The sequence below is a fragment of the Macaca fascicularis genome, chromosome 10 (genome assembly GCF_037993035.2).
Source record: "Macaca fascicularis isolate 582-1 chromosome 10, T2T-MFA8v1.1".
Lineage (NCBI taxonomy): Eukaryota > Metazoa > Chordata > Mammalia > Primates > Cercopithecidae > Macaca > Macaca fascicularis.
The window spans coordinates 61,217,271-61,239,999 of record NC_088384.1 but is presented as its reverse complement, the minus strand read 5'-3'; the positions used below and the strand labels follow the sequence as shown (position 1 = coordinate 61,239,999).

Here is a 22,729-nt window from a genome sequence, read left to right as displayed (position 1 = left end):
GCAATATTTTCAATACAATATTTAATCATTAGACACATTAGATATATTACTTACAATATTCTATTATATAAAAATTCACTTGCCTATTTATTCAGACTAAACAACTATTAAGGTTGAATGTCTCCTGTCTGTAACCTCAGCACTATGAGAGGCTGAGGTGGGCAGAACACTTGAGCCCAAAGGTTAAAGACCAGCCTGGGCAACAAGACAAAACCCTGCCTGTTCAAAACTCAGCCAAGCATGGTGACACAGGTCTAATGTGACATAGGACAATAATTTCAACTACTTGGATGGCTGAGGTGTGAGGATCACCTGAGTCCAGGAAAGAGAGATCAAAGTGAGCCAACATCTCAACAGTGCCCTCCAACCTGGGGGACAGAGTGAAACCCCATCTCAAAAAACAACAATTAAAATGCTTCTTACATGGAAGACTGTATTCTAGGCACTCCAGGAGAGACACAAATGTGTTTACTGACCTCCAGTAGCTTTTGGTATGCAGGAGCTTCCAATGATTATTTAAACAACTAAATATCAAAACTTCAAAATTTGAAATTTCAGAGTGTGATATAAGGACTTTGAGTGGTTATATTATTTTATTTCATTTTTTCAGATGTAGTCTAGCTCTGTCCCCCAGGCTGGAGTGCAATGGTGCGATCTTGGTTCACTGCAACCTCTGCCTGCCGGGTTCAAGTGATTCTCCTGCCTTGGCCTCCTGAGCAGCTGGGAACACAGGTATGTCCCCAGTTTATGTAAGTATTTCTGTGATAGTATTTCATGCCTGGCTAATTTTTCTGTGTGTGAGGTTTTTTTGTTTTTTTTTTGTTTTGTTTTGTTTTTGTTTTTTTTTTTGAGACAGGGTTTCACCTCACTGGCCAGGCTGATCTCGAACTCCTGGCCTCAGGTGATCTACCGAACTCGGGTGATCTACGCATCTCAGCCTCCCAAAGTGCTGGGATTACAGGCATGAGCCACTGAACCTGGCCAAGTAAATATTTTCAATAAACTACGATGATAAAATTATGATGTTAAAGTCTTACTATATTGGTATTAAGAGTCTCTGCTTCTGGAACTGGTTATTTGCAGCAAAATATGTTATTCAATTAGATGAAGTGTTTTATATAAACTTTTCATGGACAACTCATAAAACACACAAAAATGCCTTTGCAATACAAATTTTGAGAACATAAATTTAAATGTCTACATTTCCATAATTTATATTTTTAAATCAGATACATTCTTGTTATGTTGCCCAGGCCGTTCTCAAACTCCTGGGCTCAAGCAATCTTCCTGCTTCAAACTCCCAAGCAGCAGGGACCACAGGTGTATACCACCACACTCAGCCATTTTTCTACAATTTTTAATATTATTTTAGTCACACTACAGAATAATATAGGTAGAGAAATAATCTCCCCTACAAACTATATGATATCAAAATAATAGGTTTCCAAGAAAAAGCTCTATGCTATGTCCTGGACATTTTCACCACCGAAAAGTACCAGAGGGGGTCCATGATTACTGCAAATCATTTGAACACTGAAGATTTATAGAGGCATAAATAGTATGAAAGTCACACTTCTATGATTAAAAAGTCAAAGTGTTACTATTTATCCAAATAAACCTTAACCAAATTTCATATTTCCTTTATTGGGGAAAGCATTTACTAATGCAACTTTCCTGTCACTACTTATTTTCCAGTTCACAGCTCCCACCCTGTCACAGTACTTGTCAATTTTTGTTAGTTACCAAAGATAAACAAATTTTTTGAATCAACTAGCCACATGTATGTTTTTCTCTGACCAACTTTCCATTATCATCATAAAACAATGACAGGTAAACCACTGCTAAATTTGAAAAGTAAATACTGTGCAAAACTAGATTCAGAGTGAGAAAATTAATTTTACAAGAGACCACTTTACCTTAGTAGCAACACTCAAGTCTTCGTCATCCGATGTAGGCAATGAATCCACACGCAGTTCATGGAAAATGCTGGAGACCAAAAACACACAATGAAAATGGGCAAGTTGATTTCTTTACAATTTTTATAACTGCCAGTTTATATCCAGCTTCCCTCTCAAACAAAAGACATAATCTGGGGAAGGGTCGGTGATCCATATATTAAATAATGATTCTTGATGCAATTAAAATATGGTCTCTGTTCTAAAAATAGATTTTAATTACCTATTTCTGCCTCCATCTGTCTAAATCTATAAAATATTCAATGAAAACTGACCTTGAGCTTTATAACAAATAGTGACAGTCAATATATTGGCAGAGTCTGACAGTAATTTACACGCACAAATTATCTGTCCTGAAGCTGAGCTTAAAATTCAATTAATGGATGCCATAAATGTTGTTACCTAAACTGGAAGAAAACTGATGACTTAAAACAAGCTAGAAAGATCCACTGTCTCTTTTCCTTGACCTATCTCTCCTTAAAAGACTAATCTGCTTCACTTCAAAATGGCAGTCTTGATTCCTCAGCATGGAACCACTGAGGAAGGTCCTATTGCTTTCCTTTGCCCTAAATCAGTATAGGGAATCTCCTGCAATATTTGAAATGTATGAAAGCTAAATGTACAAAACTCAAAGAACAAAGGTGAATGTCCTTATTGAGAATACTTTTCCCAGAAAGATTAAAACACTAATAATTATAAAATCCCATTATTTTCACTCTATAGGTATTACCTTATTCAGGTCCACATAAGCTAATAAGCCATTAAAAATTTTCATAGGCACTCAGACATCCAAGGAGAGAGACTGCAGGAGAAACAGAGTCCTGGTAGTTGTACCTCTACTTCTCTAACTACTATCTAAATATCTTTCTTCCTATGGGCACCCACTTTCAGATTCCACTACTGCAGGGCTCCATAGAAGTCTTCAATCTTCAACTCTTCAGTCTATGAAAGCACAGATTCCAGAAGGGATGGCCTCAAATGACCAGGAGTAACAGATCTCTATATCCCTCATCCTAAAAAGCAAGCCAACTGGAGTCTCCATCACCTTCCCCCAGCACAGACACACTGCCAACTACCCAACCGAACTCCATGACTGATTTACCAGACAATCATGCCCCTGACCCAGCCTACTTGGACGTGGGAAGGACATCAGTGAATTGGGAACAGAGGCAGAGGTAAGGAGGCACCTGCCCTGTACCACAGATCTATGTAGTTCAGCAGTCTCCAGCCTCTTAGTACTCCAGGGTCTCTAAGCCACCTCTCTGTAAGTCAGGATGGAAGCAGATGATACCATATTTCTGTCTGCTGCAGACACTCCTGCCAGTGTCTCTAAATGTTTTAGCATATTTCAGTAAAAATCGTCAAGTTTGTCGGTCCTTGATAAAAAAAAAAAGCAAACTTTTTATAGCTCCCTTGAACCTTCTATTGTAATGTGCCTTTGTAGATAATTCCCAAATTTCTTGTGTCTTTCATCTTTATAATTTATCTTTATCAAACTTGTAATAAACCCCAATATCTTCATCTCTTAGTGAAGACTTCATACTCCTACACAATCCAGTGTTGTTTCTCTTCAAACGTGCCTTTCCCCTGCTCATTCCATTATTACCTACTTCCATTGGGTTCACCAGCTAATTCCATTCTCATTCTATCCACTGTGTGCACCAGACTCACTCCTGTTTCTACTGGGCTTTAAAATGAGTTCAAATCTCATTTCTGCCAATTGCTATGTCTAGAAAAAGCATACTAATCTCTTTGAGCCTCACATTCTCTATCTACAGAATCACTTGACCGGAATATTCAACACAGGTAAAAATACTAGGAGGTATTTTAATTCATTCTAAGATTCCTTAACATTCTGTAATTCTATGTCCTCTTGATTCTGTCTATAGGAAAACTGGGAGTACATAGCCAACAGAATTTGAAAAAATAATAGAACAAAAGAAACACAAAAAAAGCAGAGGGGAAAGCATTAAAAATCAAGACAAGATTATAGAAAAGTCATGGAAAAAGAAACAAGACTTCAAAAAGTATTATGGAAGTCAACAGAACTCCTGGCCTAAATGGAAAACCAAACTGGGAAGTCAAATCATTTCTCTCTAAGACTTGCCTAAACTTACTTTTGTAAAACTTCCAGTACTATGGCCAAAGCTAAGTAAGTTCTGCCCTAAAGCCTTTGATGGTAAAAATAAGATACCGGTTACCACTGAAATTGTCAAATTTATTAGGACAAACTCTTGGACTAACTACATGCTAACCATAACCTTCAATGAGAGTTTAAGGTATTTAAACTCTCATTAATTTAGGCATTAATTGAATTAATGAATCTGATTAAACTGACTCAGACCTATACCTTGATCCAATGGCTGCACAGATGTCTATCAATCTATGCTGAGGAGCAAGGGAAGGGATTTGGAAGGCAGGCAGGTTGACGGTCAAGTTGTGGGCCAGCTACTTTGTTAACTATGGGATCATGAGGCAATCAATCAACTGCTCTAATCCATAGTTGTTTACTGAATGAACAGTAGGTTATAGGAACACAGATGTTGTGATGGCCTTATGAGATGATAAATGCATAGAACATAGCAGGATGTCTAGCCCAGAATACAACACTCAACAGATATTAGTTTCTTCCATTTCTATTTCCTTAGTTAACATAAATGTTTACGTCTATAAAATCCTACCTGACTGCAGATTCATCAGAACTTCCAGCATCTATTAAAGAAGAAGGAAAAATGCATTTTAAGTCAATAATAAATGTACAGAATATTAAAAGCAGAAGAATGCACAGCACTGCAGGCCTGTACTCTAAAGTATTTGGGAGGATGAGGCAGGAGGATCACTTGAGGAACCCAGAAGTTTGAGACCAGCTCAGGAAACATAGTAAGACTCTACCATCATAAAACAATTGGGCACACTTTTGTGTATGCTTTAGATGCTGTTTTTGTTGTTGTTGTATTTGTTTTGGTTTGGTTTGGTTTTTTTAAAGCATAAGACTGATGCTTTCTTACAAAGCATTCCTTTGGGAGCATGCCTGGGACCTTACTAGAATTAACATTAATTATACCTATTGGTAAGTAATTAATGCAGTAAGAACTCTTCCCTTTGTATTTATTAGATGAAAAGAAGAATAAATTTATAAAAACGTAGTATCTACAAGTGAACTGCAGTATACAAGTCATTTTATCCAAACCCTATGAGATTGAGCAAAAATGGTATTGTTAGCAGAACAGGTGTGATGAGTCAACAGTGTCAAAGCGCATGATTTCTGGACCAAAATATGAAAGGCCATTAAAACAGAGTATATAGTAGTACCCGTTATCCACTATATGTGCGGAAAGACATACTGGACAGGGTTTTCTCTGCACTCACACCACAGCAACAATCATCAACAAAGAAGGCTTCTGTGACCAAATGTGTGGAGAGATTTTCCCCCCAACAAGCAAGAATCATTCCTGCTGATGACACCATTCAATTCTCACACCCTATCTGCTGACACAATCAGATTTAATTTAATTTAGAAATTAAACTTTATCATAGATAGGTATGTATAGGAAAAAACAGTTTGTGATTCAGTACTATTCACGGTTCCATGCATCCACTGGGGGTCTTGGAATGTATCTCCCACAGCTAAGGGGGAACTACTGCACTTATTTTGTTATAACACAACACAGCCTCTCTAGCTCTTCAGTTCAAACTGTTCAGTTTAGGATAAAACACCCTATTATCACCTGAAGCCAACAAAACATAGGAATCAGACCAGAAACAGGAATTCTTGCAAAGACCTTCCAGCCGCCAGTGGAGAAGAACTGAAGAGAGATCGGTGTGTTACTCTGGCTAATACTCTTCTGGGGAAGGTGCTGGGTGGTTTCCTTAGTTGTAGCTATTTGCTCTGCATTATGTATAACAAGGCCCAAATTCACCTGCCATTTTCCCTGCCACAGAAAGAACCACTGGAAACATCATTCCTTTAAGAGCTTATCCACATTCAGAGAGAAGCTTAAGAAACACTGGGGAGGTGTGGCAGGCTGCTGGGCAGTATTATCTGATGTGAAAAATATATAGAAAGAAAACTATCAATGCCCTTTTACTACTAGAATATTCCAATGCTTCCCTTCTCCCAAGTAGGAGAAAAAAATTCTTTTTCGCCTCACATCAAGCAAAACTCCCTTACCATCCCTCATGACAGAATCTAGTTGTAGATAAGTCATGTCATCATAATGCAGGCTGTTGTCAACCTCATCCCTCAAAGGAACACATGTATTTACCTATAGCTTTCACTGCCTGGTCTTATTTCCAAATGAAGGTAAGTATGACAGACTTAGTGATTCCACTTTTATAAAGTCCAACCCCTTGCGCTTGTCCCCTTCCATTGCTAGAGAGTCTATCTCTATCATAGAGCAAGATACTCCAGTTTGTGCTGTGTGGCACGGCATGTTGTCCTTTCCCTCAACCCTTTCTATTATGTCCCAAACATCTATATAAATCATGTTTTCTGAGTATGTAAAGCACATCTCATCAGCATATATCATTCTTTACAGTGATAAAGAAGCAAAAGAAAAACAAAGAGGACAGGGAACATCTTAAATGACTACGTTCAATTACCATGGAGCTTTAATTTTTTAACTGTTCAAAAAGATATCCACTGTACTCTTCTGAAAATAATAAAACTATGAAGACAGAGTAAAGATCAATGGTTGCCAGGAGTTTCTAGGGAGAAAATGAGAGATGAACAGGCACAGTATAGAGAATTTTTAGGGTAGTGAAACTGTTCTGTCAATAATATTACAGTAATAGATACCTGTCATATCATTATACAGTTGTCCAGGTTCACAGAATGTACAGCATCAAGAGTGAAGCCTGATGTAAATATGAACTTTGAGTGATTATAATGTGTCAATGTAAGTTCATCAGTTGTAACAAATGTACCACTCTGGTGGAAAATACTAATCATGGGGGAGGCTATGCATGTGGGAGGCATGGAATATGTGAGAAATCTCCATACCTTCCTCTCAATTTTGCTGTGAACCTAAAACTGCTCTAAGAAATAAAGCTGTTGATTTAAAAAAGATATTCACAACTGGGCTCAGTGGCTCATGCCTGTAATCTCAGCACTTTGGGTGGCAAAGGTGGGGGATCACCTGAGGTCATGAGTTCAAGATCAGCCTGAGGTAATGAGTTCAAGACCAGTCTGACCAACATGGCAAAAGCTCATCTCTACTAAAAATACAAAAATTAGCTGGGCATGATGGCAAGCACCTGTAATTTCAGCTACTCGGGGGCCTGAGGCAGGAGAATTGCTTGAGCCTAGAAGGCGGTGGTTGCAGTTAACTGAGATCATACCACTGCACTCCAGCCTGGAAGACAGAGTGAGACTCCATCTCAAAAAAATTTAAAAAAAAAATAAAAAAGATATTCACTGTCTATGCATCCCAGGATCTCCAGAACAAAATTTAAAATAAATAAATAAATAAATAAATAAATAAATAAATAAAAAGATGGCCAGGGTCAGTGGCTCATGCCTGCAATCCCAGCACTTTGGGAGGCCGAGGTGGGTGGATCACTTGAGGTCAGGAGTTCAAGACCACCCTGACCAACATGGTGAAATCCCATTTCTACTAAATACAAAAAATTAGCCAGGCATGGTAGTGCATGCCTGTCGTCCCAGGTAATTGGGAGGCTGAGGCAGGGGAATTGCTTGAACTTGGGAGGTCGAGGCTGCAGCGAGCTGAGATTGTGTCATTGCACAGCAGCCTGGGTAGCAAGAGCAAAACTGTGTCTCAAAAAAAATAAATCAATAATAAAAAATGAAAAATATTCACTGAACCTGTTATTATGGTATATTTAAGCAAGACTTGGTGACCCTAAAAATTAAAGATCATTAGGGATCAGAATAACACAGTGTGGTCATTATTTCTCAAAGTGAAGTATATAAAATATATAAAATAAGTTAATTGCATGCTTAGGCAAGACGATATTGATTAATATGATTGAATATTTTATCTCGTTTCATACTTCTAAACAGGGATTTAGCACAATATGAAAACTAGATTATCCATGTCATCCAAGAAAAAGACAATTTTATTCTAATTTTAACTCAGAAATTATTATGCTTATTTAATTTCACAATTTTACTGAAAGGCTAATAAGATAAAAAGGACAGATTATCATTACCTAACACTGCTATGGTAACTTATATACAAATACCTGTTTGTCACCAAAAGTAAAAAAAGTAACCAGCATTGCAACTTAAGATGGATCATACAAAAGAAATTACTACCAATTTACCTTATCTTATAATATTATGTGTTATTAAAATGAAAATGTAAAACAACACCAAAAGTTAAGTTGGGGCTATAAGTGTTGTGCAGAGAAGATTTCATATAGCAGGCAAGAGACTGCCATCCTTAGAAAGGCCTGCACGCAAGTCTGGCCCTTGACTGGTGTTTAGGAAATTGGAATTGGGAGGGCTTCCACCATTCCCTAAGGAGAGTGGTTCACTGTGTCTAAAGTGTTTATAGAAACAGTGTGGTTACTCTGAACAGCTGCTTTCCTTCTAGGAGTCTGGAATTGGGGTACATGTCAGGGAGAGTAACCTCCATAGAAACACTTGGGTACTTAGTCTCTAATGAGACTCTGGTACTGGTAGATATCACTGCACAAATGTTGTCAAAATGTGAGCCTGGGAGAATGAAGCAGATCCTGGGAACTCCACAGGAGAGAACTCCTGGAAGCTTGTGCCTGGTTTCCTCCAGACTTGACACGTGCACATTTTTCCTCTACTAATTCTGCTTGTCCCCTTTCTTGTAATCAAGTAAAGATCTGAGTATGACTATTTGCTGAGTCCTGTGAGTCTTTCTAGTGAACCACCAAACCTGGGGGTGGTCTTGGGGAACCTTGACACAAATGCATTGTGTAAGATTTTTATGAAGTTGATATGATATATGTAACTATAATCAGGTGGTTATTTCACAGAATAGCTTTCCCTAATCTGTTTTTCTTTTCTTTTTTTCCCTTGATATTCACCTTGGAAAGTCTTATATTTCTATATCTATCCAATCGAATAAAGCCATAAAAGGAATAAATGAAATGATAATGTCAGAAAATAATGTGAAATAAGCATCAATCCTATTTTAACTGAAGAAAAAATAGAGAATCTAGGTGATTGACAATATGTTCTACAATATGAATGTTTCTAGAAAAAAATGAAAAGGTGGTCAATTTTCTGCAACTCAACTGGGCTTAATTGCTTTTTATAATAATTGTGCAGGCCAGGTGCAGTGGCTCACACTTGTAAATCCCAGCATTTTGGGAGGCTGAGGCAGGAGGATCACGTGAGTCCAGAAGTTCCAGACCAGCCTGGGCAATAGAGTGAGACCTCATCTATTAAACAAATAAACAAACAACAACAACAATGAACCTTAAAAAGAAAATTAGCCAAGTGTGGTGGTGCATGCCTGTAGTCCCAGCTACTTGGGAGGCTAAGGTAAAAGGTGAAAGGATCACTTAAGGCCAAGAAGCAGAAGTTGCAGTGAGCCAAGATGGCACCACTGCACTCCAGTACTGGCAACAGAGGGAGACCGTGTATCAAAAATAAATAAATAAATAATTGTGTATCAGGCCAGATGTAACCACAAAAAACTGTAGTCCCAGCTACTCAGGAGGATGAGGTAGGAGGACTGCTTGAGCCCAGGAGTTCAAGGCTACAGTGAGCTATGAATACACCAACGAATAGACACAGTATTCTAGCCAAGGCAACATAGAGAGACCCCATCTCCTATAATACTAATAATTGATTAATTGTGCATCATTCAAGTAAATTGTATAACTGGAGAAAAACATAGTACTATTGAGAATGTACTATAATAGTCTACTACTGATCATAGAGTCCTGTTTACTTGCTTCTAATCTTTTTCTGTGTTTCTCCTAAAACTGAAAACATGGTTCATCCATTAAAAGCAGTTCATCACAAAACAGGTCAAAAAGATGAAAGAATTGCATCCAAACTGTAGGATGTGTTATCCACCGCTCCCTGTGAACAGTTGGATTTGGTCATTAAGAATTAGCAGGACTAACTTTGTGTTTGTGTGTACACGTGTGAACGTGTGTGTGTATGTGCTTGTAAACTGTGTGTGTGTAAACTATGACAGATAAAACCATTTTGCTTGTGTAGGAATATGTAATATAATTTGTACTTCTCGTGAAGGAATTGCTTTTCTGTCTTCTGTGTGCAGTAGCTGTCTTCAAAAAATAGTCTCCTATTTGTATGGGTGCACGCTGGTTCAGTTCTACAGTTCTTTTTTTTTTTTTTTTTTTTTTTTTTTTTTTTTTTTTTTGAGACGGAGTCTGGCTCTGTCGCCCAGGCTGGAGTGCAGTGGCGCGATGTCGGCTCACTGCAAGCTCCGCCTCCCGTGTTCACGCCATTCTCCTGCTTCAGCCTCCTGAGTAGCTGGGACTACAGGCGCCCGCCACCGCGCCCCGCTAATTTTTTGCATTTTTAGTAGAGATGGGGTTTCACCGTGGTCTCGATCTCCTGACCTTGTGATCCGCCCGCATCGGCCTCCCAAAGTGCTGGGATTACAGGCGTGAGCCACCGCACCCGGCAGTTCTACAGTTCTTATTGCCATTTATTTATGGTACCAGAAAGGGATTGCTGAGTTCCTGGTTCTAAAGATAGTTACTTTCTTAGTGACACACATCAATATGTAATACAGTTTGCCCTTGAACAGCGGGGATTCACTTATATGCAGATTTTCTTCTGCCTATGCAACCCAGACACAGCAAGATCCACCTCTCCTCTTCCACCTCAGGCTAATCAACCTGAAGATCATGAAGACCTTTGTCAGCATCTACTTATGCTTTATGAAAAGTCAATATATCTTTCCTGATGATTTTCTTTCTAACAGCTTCAATTCTCTGGCTTACTTTATTGTCTGAACACAGAATATAATAATGCGACAAAAACAAAATAGGTGTTCATCAGCTGTTTTATGTTATCAGGAAGGCTTCCAGCCACTAGTGGGCTATTAGTAGCTAAAGTGAAGTAATCAAAAGTTATACTCAGATTTTCAACTGCACAGGGATCAGAGTCCCTCACCCCTACATTATTCATGGGTCAACTGTAATTCTTTATTTACTAAATATAAACAATTTATTATAAAACTGAAATAGAAGATCCATTCGTATAACAAGTCCAATTGGTTATAATGTGACTAGAGAGGAAACATACAACATACTAAGTTAAAAATCTTTTTCTTATTCATGCAAAAACATTATATAGGATTTTAGGGATCATAAATGACTTTTTTCAGACTATAATGTTTGAGATTATAAATGAGCTACAACTACCTTCTTAAATAAATCTGAATTTCAAACTAGTTAAATTTTAAAAATTAGTTTACATATGTATATATATATACACACATTCAATTTACACATATTTTTAAACTGGTCTTTTTTGATTAACACTACCTTAATCTTACATGTTACTTTTCATTTTCTTATCAAGAGCAGGACCACCAAGAGAAATAAGAAATTCACTATCAGAAGTCTTACCTGGTTTGTCATATTTAAGTATCTTCTTTTTATGTTCCAAAATTTGTTGTTTAATTCTATGTATACAAAAGTAATAAATAAAGTTGTTATTTTAACACTGAAATAAAAAATATTTACCAAACATATTAAATTCTAAAACCATTTAAGGCAATATCAGACCTAATATCAGAATTTTAATATCCCATACACTTCAAATTTTTAAAACTTACAAGCTTATAAAGCTTATAATTAAAGAATAAAAGAAAGGGAAGTACTCATAAATGGAGGGAGAACAGCTCAGTAAATTAACTCTAGTTAGCTGGACATCATGCAAAGTGTCCTGCACTCAGAATACATCCTCGCTCTGTAACCAATAGGTATTTTCTTTTCAGACAAGTTGCTTCTCGTAGGCACCATGGTTTCTTCTGAAAAATAAGGACTCTGCTACCTTAGGAAGATGTAATGAGATTATGTGTTTAAATGTTCAGAGAAATAGTAAAGCAATGGAATAATTTCTTCTTGAACTTGATTCCTGAAACCATTTTGGAATCCCAAATAAAGCTTGGTGTAGGTTCTAATATTCAAATATTGCAGTATTCAGAAGATGTTATTTAGTGCTAATTTTGGTTATTAGTTGTATTCATTGTGGCTTGTAATTCAGGGAATCTTACCTAATTCATAACTTACGGCAAAATTTATATATATATATATATATATACACACACACACATATACATATATATATACTCATTAAAATGGATTACCTAATTGTCTCCCATCACTGAGTTCATCAATCACACCAAGGGCAGAAAACTAATAGGTGTCAAAACCCGGCTTGGACAACTACCACTCCTTCTCTACCTCCTCAAACTCTGAGCCAGCAGATCCATGCCAGGATGCTGGATCTCCATGGTCCTCTCCAACTAACAGACAAGACAGAACCCTGCTGTGATTGTTTTTCAGTTCCATGAAGGAAAGGCAAGTGGACATTTTTTCATTTCCAAGACATGTACTAACAACATGTAACATCCCCTAAATATTACTCAGCTCTGTTCTCCTTTCAGAGATCACTGGACATCAATATTTTCATAGTGATAATCACAATTTCAATATTGGGGGGTCTCCTGTTTTGGTTACACTCACACTGCTTCCTAGGAGCTATTCAACAAACAGTCAAATGACCTTCCTGGGACTATGCAAAATATGGAATGCTTTCTGAATCTGTGTGCCATCCCCAGGCAGCAGCCATGCTTATCTGCTCTGTATTGATCCAATTTTAAAATATGGGCTGTGGAAACAAGCACAAAGTCCTGTTTGATACACAAATACTCATGAGTCATGGATGAGGCTTAGCTCTGGTAAATCCAACTCACTTACTTTAGATTCTGAGAATTTTATTGAATGACTTCCTGTGAGGTGGAATTTTAAAATATGTTTAAAACTTGAGGAAGAGCTGCGAGTAGCCCAAGAGATTTTCATGATTATAGAGACACATTGCTAGAGGGGCCAACCACAAGTTTGATCCCACTACTTGCTGGAAAGATAACATGGAAACTTCTGCTATCTAACCAAAGCTTCTACACAGGATATAAAAAGCCTCAAGGTACAGATCTGATAGCAAAAGGGAAAGGGAACTCTGATCTCCCTGCAACATTGTTTGAACATCCCTGACTGTGGAGAACAATCCCAACTAATAGTGGTTAAAGAAAAGACAAACATGGCTTTCAAAGGATAACATATCGTGAAGGCCTAGGCTAAGTCTAGCTAAGAGGTGGGCTCCAAATAAGATTTTTAGTGTAGGGCAAGCATCAACTTTCTCAGTATTTGTGTGGGTAAAGCTAGGAGGCCTAGCTGGCAGAGCAGGGTGCTGGGAACAACGACTGACCATAAGTACATAAACTAATAAACACCATAGCTTTGAACTCTATATACGAATCACCATGAAAACTAGGGGGTCTGCATCAGTGAAGGCAACCTGGTGGCAAAGGTCAGTCATTATCAGATTGCAGGATGGGTTACAATGGCAGCAAAACAGCAAGCGAGTCCATGGAAACAACAGAATGATCAGAACGGCCTTTTTTCTCATTCTTCTGACTTGTAAAGAAAGATTGTCTTCCTTGAACTTAGGGCACCCCTAACCTTCTTGGAAAATTCAAAGAAGGAAGACACAGGAGACAGCCCGAGGGGACAATACAAGATTTTCTGCTAAATTGGACATTTCAAGACCCAATAACTAATTAGAAAAGTCAGGCCAGGCATGGTGGCTAGCATTTTGAAAGGCCGAGGCAGGAGGATTACTTGAGCTCAGGAGTTCGAGACCAGCCAGGGCAACAAAGTGAGACCTTGTCTCTACAAAATAATAGTAATAATAATAAGAAGAAGAAGAAGAAGAAGAAGAATAGAAAAAGAAAAATAAAAAAAGAAAGAAAGGAAAGGAAAAGAAATCAAAGATGTGGCTCTTTTTATCCCATGCATGGGGATTATACTTAGAATAAAATGGACAACACTGAGGTCACTGGGAATAAAGGTGTTAAAAATCCTGAAAAAATCTTGCACTCTACTTTGAATTAACCTAGACTGCTGCTTGATTTCTGGCTAAAAGTAGACTAACTCATTGCTATTTCAAACCATCTGAACCAAACTATGAACTCTTATCTAATTATATAAGATAGAGTAGTTGCAATTATTTTAAACTTCAATTTAGTATCAACTGGTCTTTTGACATACACACTTACTTTGTCAAATGATGAGAAGCAGCGTAATCTTCTGCATCTCGTCCACACATGTCTTGAGTGAAGACATTAATATTTTGCTTAAGAAGGATGTTGACAATACCTGGTGAGTCATAGTGCACAGCAAGCATGAGGGCCGTTCTAAAATAACAAAGAAATAACTCCACTCAAGAACTTTAATAAAGACTTTTATAAACAGTTAGTTTGAGACACTTTTCCAATTTCATATCCATCTGTCAATGTAGACGTAATAACCATTTGCATGTACTAGCTTGGGTGTATAAGCATCTAGGGTGCTCAAGCGTTCATCTTTGTAAATTATCACCAAGGCTAAAAGAAACAGACAGCAGGGAAGCCTCTTGTCCCACTGGCGTGTGACATAATACAAGTTGCTAATTTATAGTCCTTTGATGGCCAAGAAACTGTGCTGAGGTCAGTCATCTAAAGTTGGCAAAGATTTACATGAAGATTTCCCCATTGCTTTCCTACTCTGATATATTGTAATTGTAATCAGCTAGGGGTCAGATAAGAGTTATCTGCGGGCTGAAAACAACAACAACAACAATAATAATAATGACAATAGCAGTAGTCATAAACTAAAAGTCCACATTTTAAAAATTAAAAAAACTGCCAGGTGCAGTGACTCTTGCCCGTAATCCCAGCACTCTGGGAAGTCAAGGAGAACAGATCATGAGCTCAAGAGATGGAGACCATCCTGGCCAACATGGTGAAATCCCATCTTTACTAAAAATACAAAAATTAGCTGGGCATGGTGGCGCACACCTGAAGTTCCAGCTACTTGGGAGGCTGAGGCAGGAGAATCGCTTGAACCTGGGAGGTGGAGGTTGCAGTGAGCCAAGATCACACCACTGCACTCCAGCCTGGCAACAGAGCTAGACTGTATCTCAAAAAAAAAATTAATAAAACTAATACAAAACCCTTTAGCTAATAAAAGATTACAGTAACAAAAACATCCGATTATAAATAACAAATCTCATAAGAGAAGATTAATCCTACTATATACTGTTCTTTATGTGACTCAGTCTAAATATTTGTGGTCTACCTGATTATTTGTGGTGAAATTTTTCACTGTATGCCAATAATTACACTAATCTTATTAATATTTCTGACTTGAGTGACTATTACCACTCTAGAATACACAGGCTTTTATTTTTTAAAAAAGAACTACTGTACCGTCTCAGCCTATCAACGGCATGTACACTTGCTTTGTTTCTCAATAGAAATTCCACCATTTTCTCTTTCTTGCAAATAATAGCGAATAGAAGTGGGGTATTATTGTCCTATAAGACAGCAGAAAAAATTAATAATTCACAAAATTACATATTTATGAACTGAACCGAAAATCTTCTCTAGGATTCTTTGAACTTCAACATACAATATAGAAAGGAAGTAAATGAAAAGCAGTCCCCTCCTTCTCACTCCTCTGCGCTTTCTGATGTGCTGCTCTTTGCTTTGCAAACGACCCTCCTCTGTCTCCCCAGATTAACTGTGGTCATTGCCAAAATTCACTGTAAACATTTACAGTCCCAAGAATCCTTGCCTTGATCACAGCACTTAGCATGCTACATTGTAATCATTTCATTGTTTCCCTCTGAAACCAAGAGCTTCTTGAGGGCAAGGGCTGTATCTTTTGTCTCTATAGCCCCAAAACCCTAAGACATAGTAGCAAATATTTTAAGTTTTTTACATAAATTAATGAACTAAATTATTCTCTCTAAAGCAGTGCTTCTTAAACTATATTCCAAAGAATATTTGCTTTAGCAGAAGTATAATACCCCAAGAGAAAGACTCCATGACCTTCTGCATTTGCGAAGTATTACAAAATTGTATCTTACATCCAATAATCAATCCCCATTTCACAATACTATTTGTGGCAAATATTAACATTTAAGGAATTAAGAGTTTCAGAGAAACAGTTGCCAGAGCTTCCCAATACAGGTGGAGGATTCCTCTGGGTGGTACAAACTTGCTTGATTCACTTCTATCAGTGGTGTCAGGATGCCAGACGCCAATGTCAGGCACTCCTGCTCCAAAGGGGTCACTATGGAAATGAACTCTGAATTAAGAGAGATTGGCTTCAAATGCACTTATTTGCCTTATAAATAGTCCATGGTTTTTTTCCTAATACAAGAGAATAGATTTTTATCTTTACTGTTAGAAAGCTCAGTATGTTCTGTGAAAGAGAGACAGGTTTAAAAAACTTAAGAACAAATATTTGAAAAACCAAAGCTCAGTAAGAAATACTATTCTCAATTATAATGATAATGCCAGGACACTAATGCAGCTCTACTTTTTAAATCCATTTTTATTGGCTTCCACTTAAATGGCTATTTAAAATTATTTTTCATGTTAGGCAAAATATAAATCTGAAATAACAGCATAATGGCTTATCAATAAAAGTTCTCATACTGATCCATATGAATTATTTCTGGCATAATAAAACCAGTAAGTCACTTGCATTTTTAAAGGAGGGTGCTGAGGACAAAGATATAATATCTGCAATATTCATAAATTATCCAACTATAACCAGCAATAACCTAAAAAGGCTTCTAGGCATTCTTATGGGCAGATAATTATTTCTGGTATATATAAAGAAAAGGAGTTTTTAAAACTTCTAAATTCTAAAATTCAACTCCATAACAGAGGAATTTACATACTCCATAGACTATATATTACAAACAAATCTACACACTGACTTCAAAATCTTGAAATCTTCATCAAAATATACTATAACATAGGAGTTGTAAACTCAAATACTTACAAGGACAAAGGAAGGTTACCAGAGTAAGGGAAGTACTGAGGTGGGCACAATAGCAAACTGGAGAATACATGCCTTCTATAAAGGGGCAATCTCTGCACAGCAGACCAAACAGTGATAGAAACTCAGGAGACACCAGATTTGACTTTTTGGGATAAGCCTGAAGTCCAGATTTCTACACAAGTCTTCTAAATTTTACATGTTGATTCAACTTATAGAGGCAAATAAACAAATCTGTGTACCACATTAGAATATAGCCCTTGCTTTTTTATATTTACTATAAATGCATTATGAAATGGTTGTGTATAATCCAAGTATTTGCATGTAAAGTATTTTCTTTCTCTAGTATCATATGTTTTACCAAAATATGAGGTGCTTGTATATAATAAAAATTGCTAAAAAGACTCATAATACCTGCTTCAAGAATTTTTCTAACATTTATTCATTTAAAATATGTTTGTATATAATTTTCCCAGATTGTTAACCAAATAGATCATTGGTTCATAGGACTGCTAAAACAAATTATTAAAAGTATTCCTATTTGTATTCTTATTAACTTCATGGATTTCAGTGTTTAAAACTGCCATTTTGGTTATGATGAAGCTCTATACAACTAACAAACATACTGAGATAGTTCATAATACAACTTCAACTAAAAAAAAAGAGTTTAGGATTTGCTACTATTCTAATTGAGAAAGCCCAACTTGTAATGAAAATTTGTTGACACATAATCACCTGCATGGTGACTAAGAGACAACAAATCCTGACAGGGTCAGCCCCTACTTATTGAAAGATTACCCATAAGCAAATTTCTAAAGACTCTCTGAATGGTAGTGAATGATTCGTGGATGGAAGGAATGGTGTTATTCTGTCAGCTGAGGGATGTTGCCAATAATATTTCCTTTCACTTCCCAGTCACAGATGTAGAGAAAGACAGATAAGTCAGGGTAATATCATCAAGCAGAAGAACTTTGAAGGATGTGGCACCTATCAAATGCCAAGTTTTCTAGAGATTTCTTACATTTTTGAGATACAGAAATTTATATATTGCACTTATCTATTCTGGGATTCTTAATCAGGAGTGTATCCGAACCTTGAAGGTTTTTTTAATTGGGTTTTTTTTTTTTCTTTTTCTACAATTGTTGTTAGAGACCAGAGTCTCACTATGTTGCTCAAGCTGGATTCAAACTCTTAGACTCAAGCTGGAACTACAGGAACATGCCACTGTGCCCAGCTTCAAGTAAACATTTTTAAACATGTTCAGGCCTTATTAGGTCTATTACATCAAAATCTTCAGGGGAAAGACTATGGTTGTAGATTTTTAACAAAATGTCCTCACGTCACTGTAATGCCCAATTCTGAGAATTAGTGTAGCAGACAATCACTTCAGTCACATCTCTCACCCACATGGCTAATGCCCTTTATCAGTCAGAGATGTGACCAAAAAGATAAAAGGGTAAGAGATAGAGTCATTTATTAAAACTCCAGTAAATTTTCCTGGGTATGGCTAGAACAGGAACAAGTAAACTCAAAATCCCACTTGATTTTGCTATTTATAAGCTCCTTATCTCCCACTTTTCCACCAAGACATTCTAGATTTGAGAGGAGTCTTTAGACTCTTATCTAAGTGGCAGTTTCTGCCAGGATGGGCAATAAGTCAGTTAATAATTTGTTCCAGCTTCTGCTGAAGTTTTTCTCACTTCGTCACCACATATTCACTGCCAATCTGGTTTCCTCAGAGTCCTCCTAAAATTAATCTCTAGGCGAGTTTCAACTCACTCACTCTCTTTTTCAAACCGAAAATTATTAGACCCAAAGCTAAAGAGCACCTTGTCTCAACACATCAACTAGAAGAACAACAAACTAAAAACAACAACAATAACAACAACTCTTCCTCGCATTTTCCTTCATTACCTGATTTCCAAGTGACCTGCATATTTCTGATTGCTCTCCTTTTCCCTTCCCATTTTTCCCTGAGAAATGATACGTCAGTTTTTCAGAAAATGAGCAGCAGCAGCAACATGTCCATTTATTGTAAGTTGCTTTAGTTTTGTTTGAGTTTTAAAATAAAGCCTATTTCCAGGGCATATTTTCTTTCCTGTGTTGTTTTACACTAATTAAGGAAAAAAAAAAAAAAAAAAACACCCGGCATAGAAAAAAAGTTGAAAAGGTTTTACCTTTAACAAATTTGCAAATATTTTCCAAAGTGCATTTTATAAAGCTGTGCCCTTGAATGCTTCTTTAAAAGTATCAATATTTAAAACAAAATCTTATGCAATTAAGTTATTTCAAAATAACTTAACTTACATTTGCATTCAGGGAATAGTTGAGCTTCCAAATATAAAAAAATTGACCCTTACCTATGTCAATGATAAAACAAATATTTTTGAAAGAAAGTTGATTGATCTATACCTTGTCCAGTGCTTCAATATTTGCACCATGGGAAAGTAGTTTTTCTGCCACTGAGGTGCTCTCACTGTACACAGCATAATGGAGAGCAGTGTTGCCGTAGATATCCTTAAGGTTTGGATTGGCACCATGTTTCAGCAAAATAACGGCACAAGCCTCTTCCTGGCAATGGATAGCCTGTCCGTATTAGACCAAGAAACAGATTGTAAATTCTAACAATTCAAAATACACATTCCACAGGTTTCACCAACTAGTTATATTTAAATGAGATCAATTCATTTTAATTCTATATATGTAAATCAAATCCATGTCAGGCTAAAAGAGTTGGCTCTAATATACCTGTATCAAGGGTGTTCTGTTTTCTTTGTCACAGATATCAATCTGGCACTTTCTGTTGATCAGGAGAGTTACCACTTTCTCATGGCCACTGGCACAGGCCAAATGTAGAGCAGTTCTACAAGAGCAAGAGGACTTTTTAGGAAACGGTAGTGCAACATCTCAAAACATACCATCATTCATGTCATTGTAAAAATTGAATAGCATGTTTTTCCTCTGCCTTCAAAACAAATACTTAATTTTTTTAAGAAAGTTCAATACTTACTAGCTCTTATTGCTCACTGCCTTAATGACAACAGCAGCCTATTTGAATAGGAAGAGCTCAGTCTGTAGATTCAGTTCAACTAGGGCTTGAGTCCTACTTTAAACGCTGTCACTTACCAATTATTGCTTAGCCTTTCTGTGCCTCAACTTCTTCATCAATAAAGAAGACAATAGTAGCTATCTCATAGGACACCATCGTGATGCTTAAATGAGAAGCTATGTGAAGTATTTAGAATAGTTCCTACAACAGCTCAATAATTGTAAGATTTTTGTTTTTTGAGACAAAGTCTCACTCTTTTGCCCAGGCTGGAGTGCAATGATGTAACTATACCTGGAACTCCTGGGCTCAAGTGATCCTCCATCCCCAGTCTCCTGAGTAGCTGGGACAACAGATGTGCACCAGCATGCCCAGCTATTTATTTAAAAATGTAGAGTAAGAACCTCACTTTGTTACCCAGGCTGGTCTCAAACTCCTGGCATCAAACAATCTTCTCACCTCAGCCTCCCAAAGTTCTGGGATTACAGGTGTGAGTCACTGCACCCGGCCAGATATTATAATTGTTAGTATTACTACTACTTAACAAAAGCATTTTAATTAGGTAGAATGACACAATTATACCTACTTTGCAGGATGGCTTAATGAATAGGTCACATTTTAACAACTCTGACATTGGAATGCCACTTATAATTCATGATTTATTATAACTCTAACTGGTAGCATTTTAAAAATTATCTTATTGATATATAAAATAGTGGAGCATCACACAATCCATGAGACCTTACATTAAGTAGAATATGGTAACTCAGCACTAGGGCAGTTCCAGGCATGTAACGGAAACTGAAATACATTTCAGTTCTTAAAAGGACTATGGGGAAAGAGCACCGAAATAACAATCATGCATTTTTTAAACAAATTAATTCTTTGATTTTCAAACAACTTGAAGTCAAAGGAAACTCATGAGTCAAATGAATTTGTATGGCTCATTTTATTCAATTCTTATACTTACAGAATATATGTAAATAAGACTTTCCAATGATTAATATTAGGATTTAAGACTCATAAACTTTTGAAAGGGCAGTTCAACGTTATCTTCTACCATTTTCTAACTTCAGAAATGCTTTTGTTTGAAAGGTGGGAGATAAAGTTTCAAGGAGATGAAGTCCCAATATTCCTATTGTAAATCTCTCAGCTTGTGCAGGCAGGGCAGGTAAACATGAAGTTTTTAAGGATAGAAGGGTCCTGAGAGATAGTAGAGTATGTCTGCTACATAACAGGTACTCAGGTTATGCTTGATGCATAAATGGAATGAAATAATGGATAAATATAGCTGGGGAGTTCACTATTTTTAAATAAACTCCTATAAAGCAATATTTTTGCAATAGTAATTATTTATATGTGTTATTTTTTATTTTTAAAGAATACAATTAAAATGAAATTATTAATCTATCATTGTTTGAATAAATGGAATGAGTATATAAGAAAAACATGTGCATAATAAAATATATAGATAATAAAATCTGGAAACACAGATAAAAACATTCCCTTCTTACTTCTGAAGACGCTAAACATTCAAAGAAGATAACAATACACACAATAATGATAAAAAGTAGAAAGCGAGAAATTATTTTTATCAGTGCAAGATTCATATTTCTCTCTTCCCAAGGATGATTCCATTAATAGTAAACTTTTACTAGAAGTTTTGTACATGCTCACTGCAGCAATCACAGATAAGAAAAAGGAAAAAAAAACCACTTTACTTAAAATGCAAATACTCGCAGGGCGCAGTGGCTCACGCCTGTAATTCCAGCACTTTGGGAGGCCGAGAAGGGTGGATCACGAGGTCAGGAGATCGAGACAATCCTGGCTAACACGGTGAAACCCAGTCTCTACTAAAAATATAAAAAATTAATCGCGTGTGGTGGCAGGCGCCGGTACTCCCAGCTACTCGGGAGGCTGAGGCAGGAGAATGGCGTGAACCCGGGAGAGGGAGCTTGCAGTGAGCCGAGATTGGGCCACTGCACTCCAGCCTGGGTGACACAGCAAGACTCTATCTCCAAAAAAAAAAAAAAAAAAAAAAAAAAAAAAAAGCAAATGCTCAGAAATTACAAATTTTATCATATTTGGTACTTTTTTTTTTTTTTTTTTTTTTTTTGCTAAAACAAGACCATAGTATGCTTCCGTATGTATAATTTAGCTATTTTTTTTTTCCTCGCTGGCTATAGCAAAATACATCTTGACACATCAACTTACTTCTATACCTATTGCCACCTTCAATGGTCACATATTATTCCATCCTATGGATGCAACTGAAATTTATTTATAGGATCCATTCTCTGGATTCTTTTTAAAATAAGTTCCGTGAAAACTAAAGTGCATGTATCTTTATTTCCTAAGGGCATTTTAGTATAATGGAATTGATGAGTAAAGGGCACATTTTTTAAATGTAGTACTTACCACCAAATTATCTATTTGAAAAGTAATCAGCAACTTAAACTTTTAAGTAGCAGTATAAAACATCCTCACAAATATTGTGGATAGAAAACTGTTTGATTCCTCTTTTAAATTCTTATACCAGAAATGAGAAGGATTTTTTCCTATATACATAAGTAACTTGTAGATCTGGGGAAAGGTACTTTGCCCACTTTTAGAGTGTTTGATGATTTGATTTGAAAGAATTCCCTGTAAAATGAAGATGTACTTTTCATCGAATGTGTATTATAAC

The 22,729-nt window shown here is 36.7% G+C and overlaps 1 protein-coding gene and 1 non-coding gene across 2 annotated transcripts in view; both read right to left on the bottom strand.

Annotated features, from left to right (window-relative positions):
* The window catches only part of LOC135964372 (putative ankyrin repeat domain-containing protein 20A2), an 81,377-nt gene that overhangs the window by 56,629 nt on the left and 2,019 nt on the right, over positions 1-22,729 (bottom strand). Inside the window, exons 2-6 of the mRNA XM_065522606.2 lie at positions 19,746-19,860; positions 19,410-19,583; positions 15,413-15,519; positions 14,222-14,359; positions 11,508-11,563 (exon numbers count right to left, since the gene is read on the bottom strand). Of these exons, the coding sequence (XP_065378678.1) occupies positions 11,508-11,563; positions 14,222-14,359; positions 15,413-15,519; positions 19,410-19,583; positions 19,746-19,860 (590 nt within the window). The remainder of the gene's footprint in view (positions 1-11,507; positions 11,564-14,221; positions 14,360-15,412; positions 15,520-19,409; positions 19,584-19,745; positions 19,861-22,729) is intronic.
* LOC135965808 (U6 spliceosomal RNA) lies at positions 12,684-12,790 on the bottom strand. Its single transcript, XR_010578921.1, has one exon. It is a non-coding gene; the product is annotated as a U6 spliceosomal RNA (small nuclear RNA).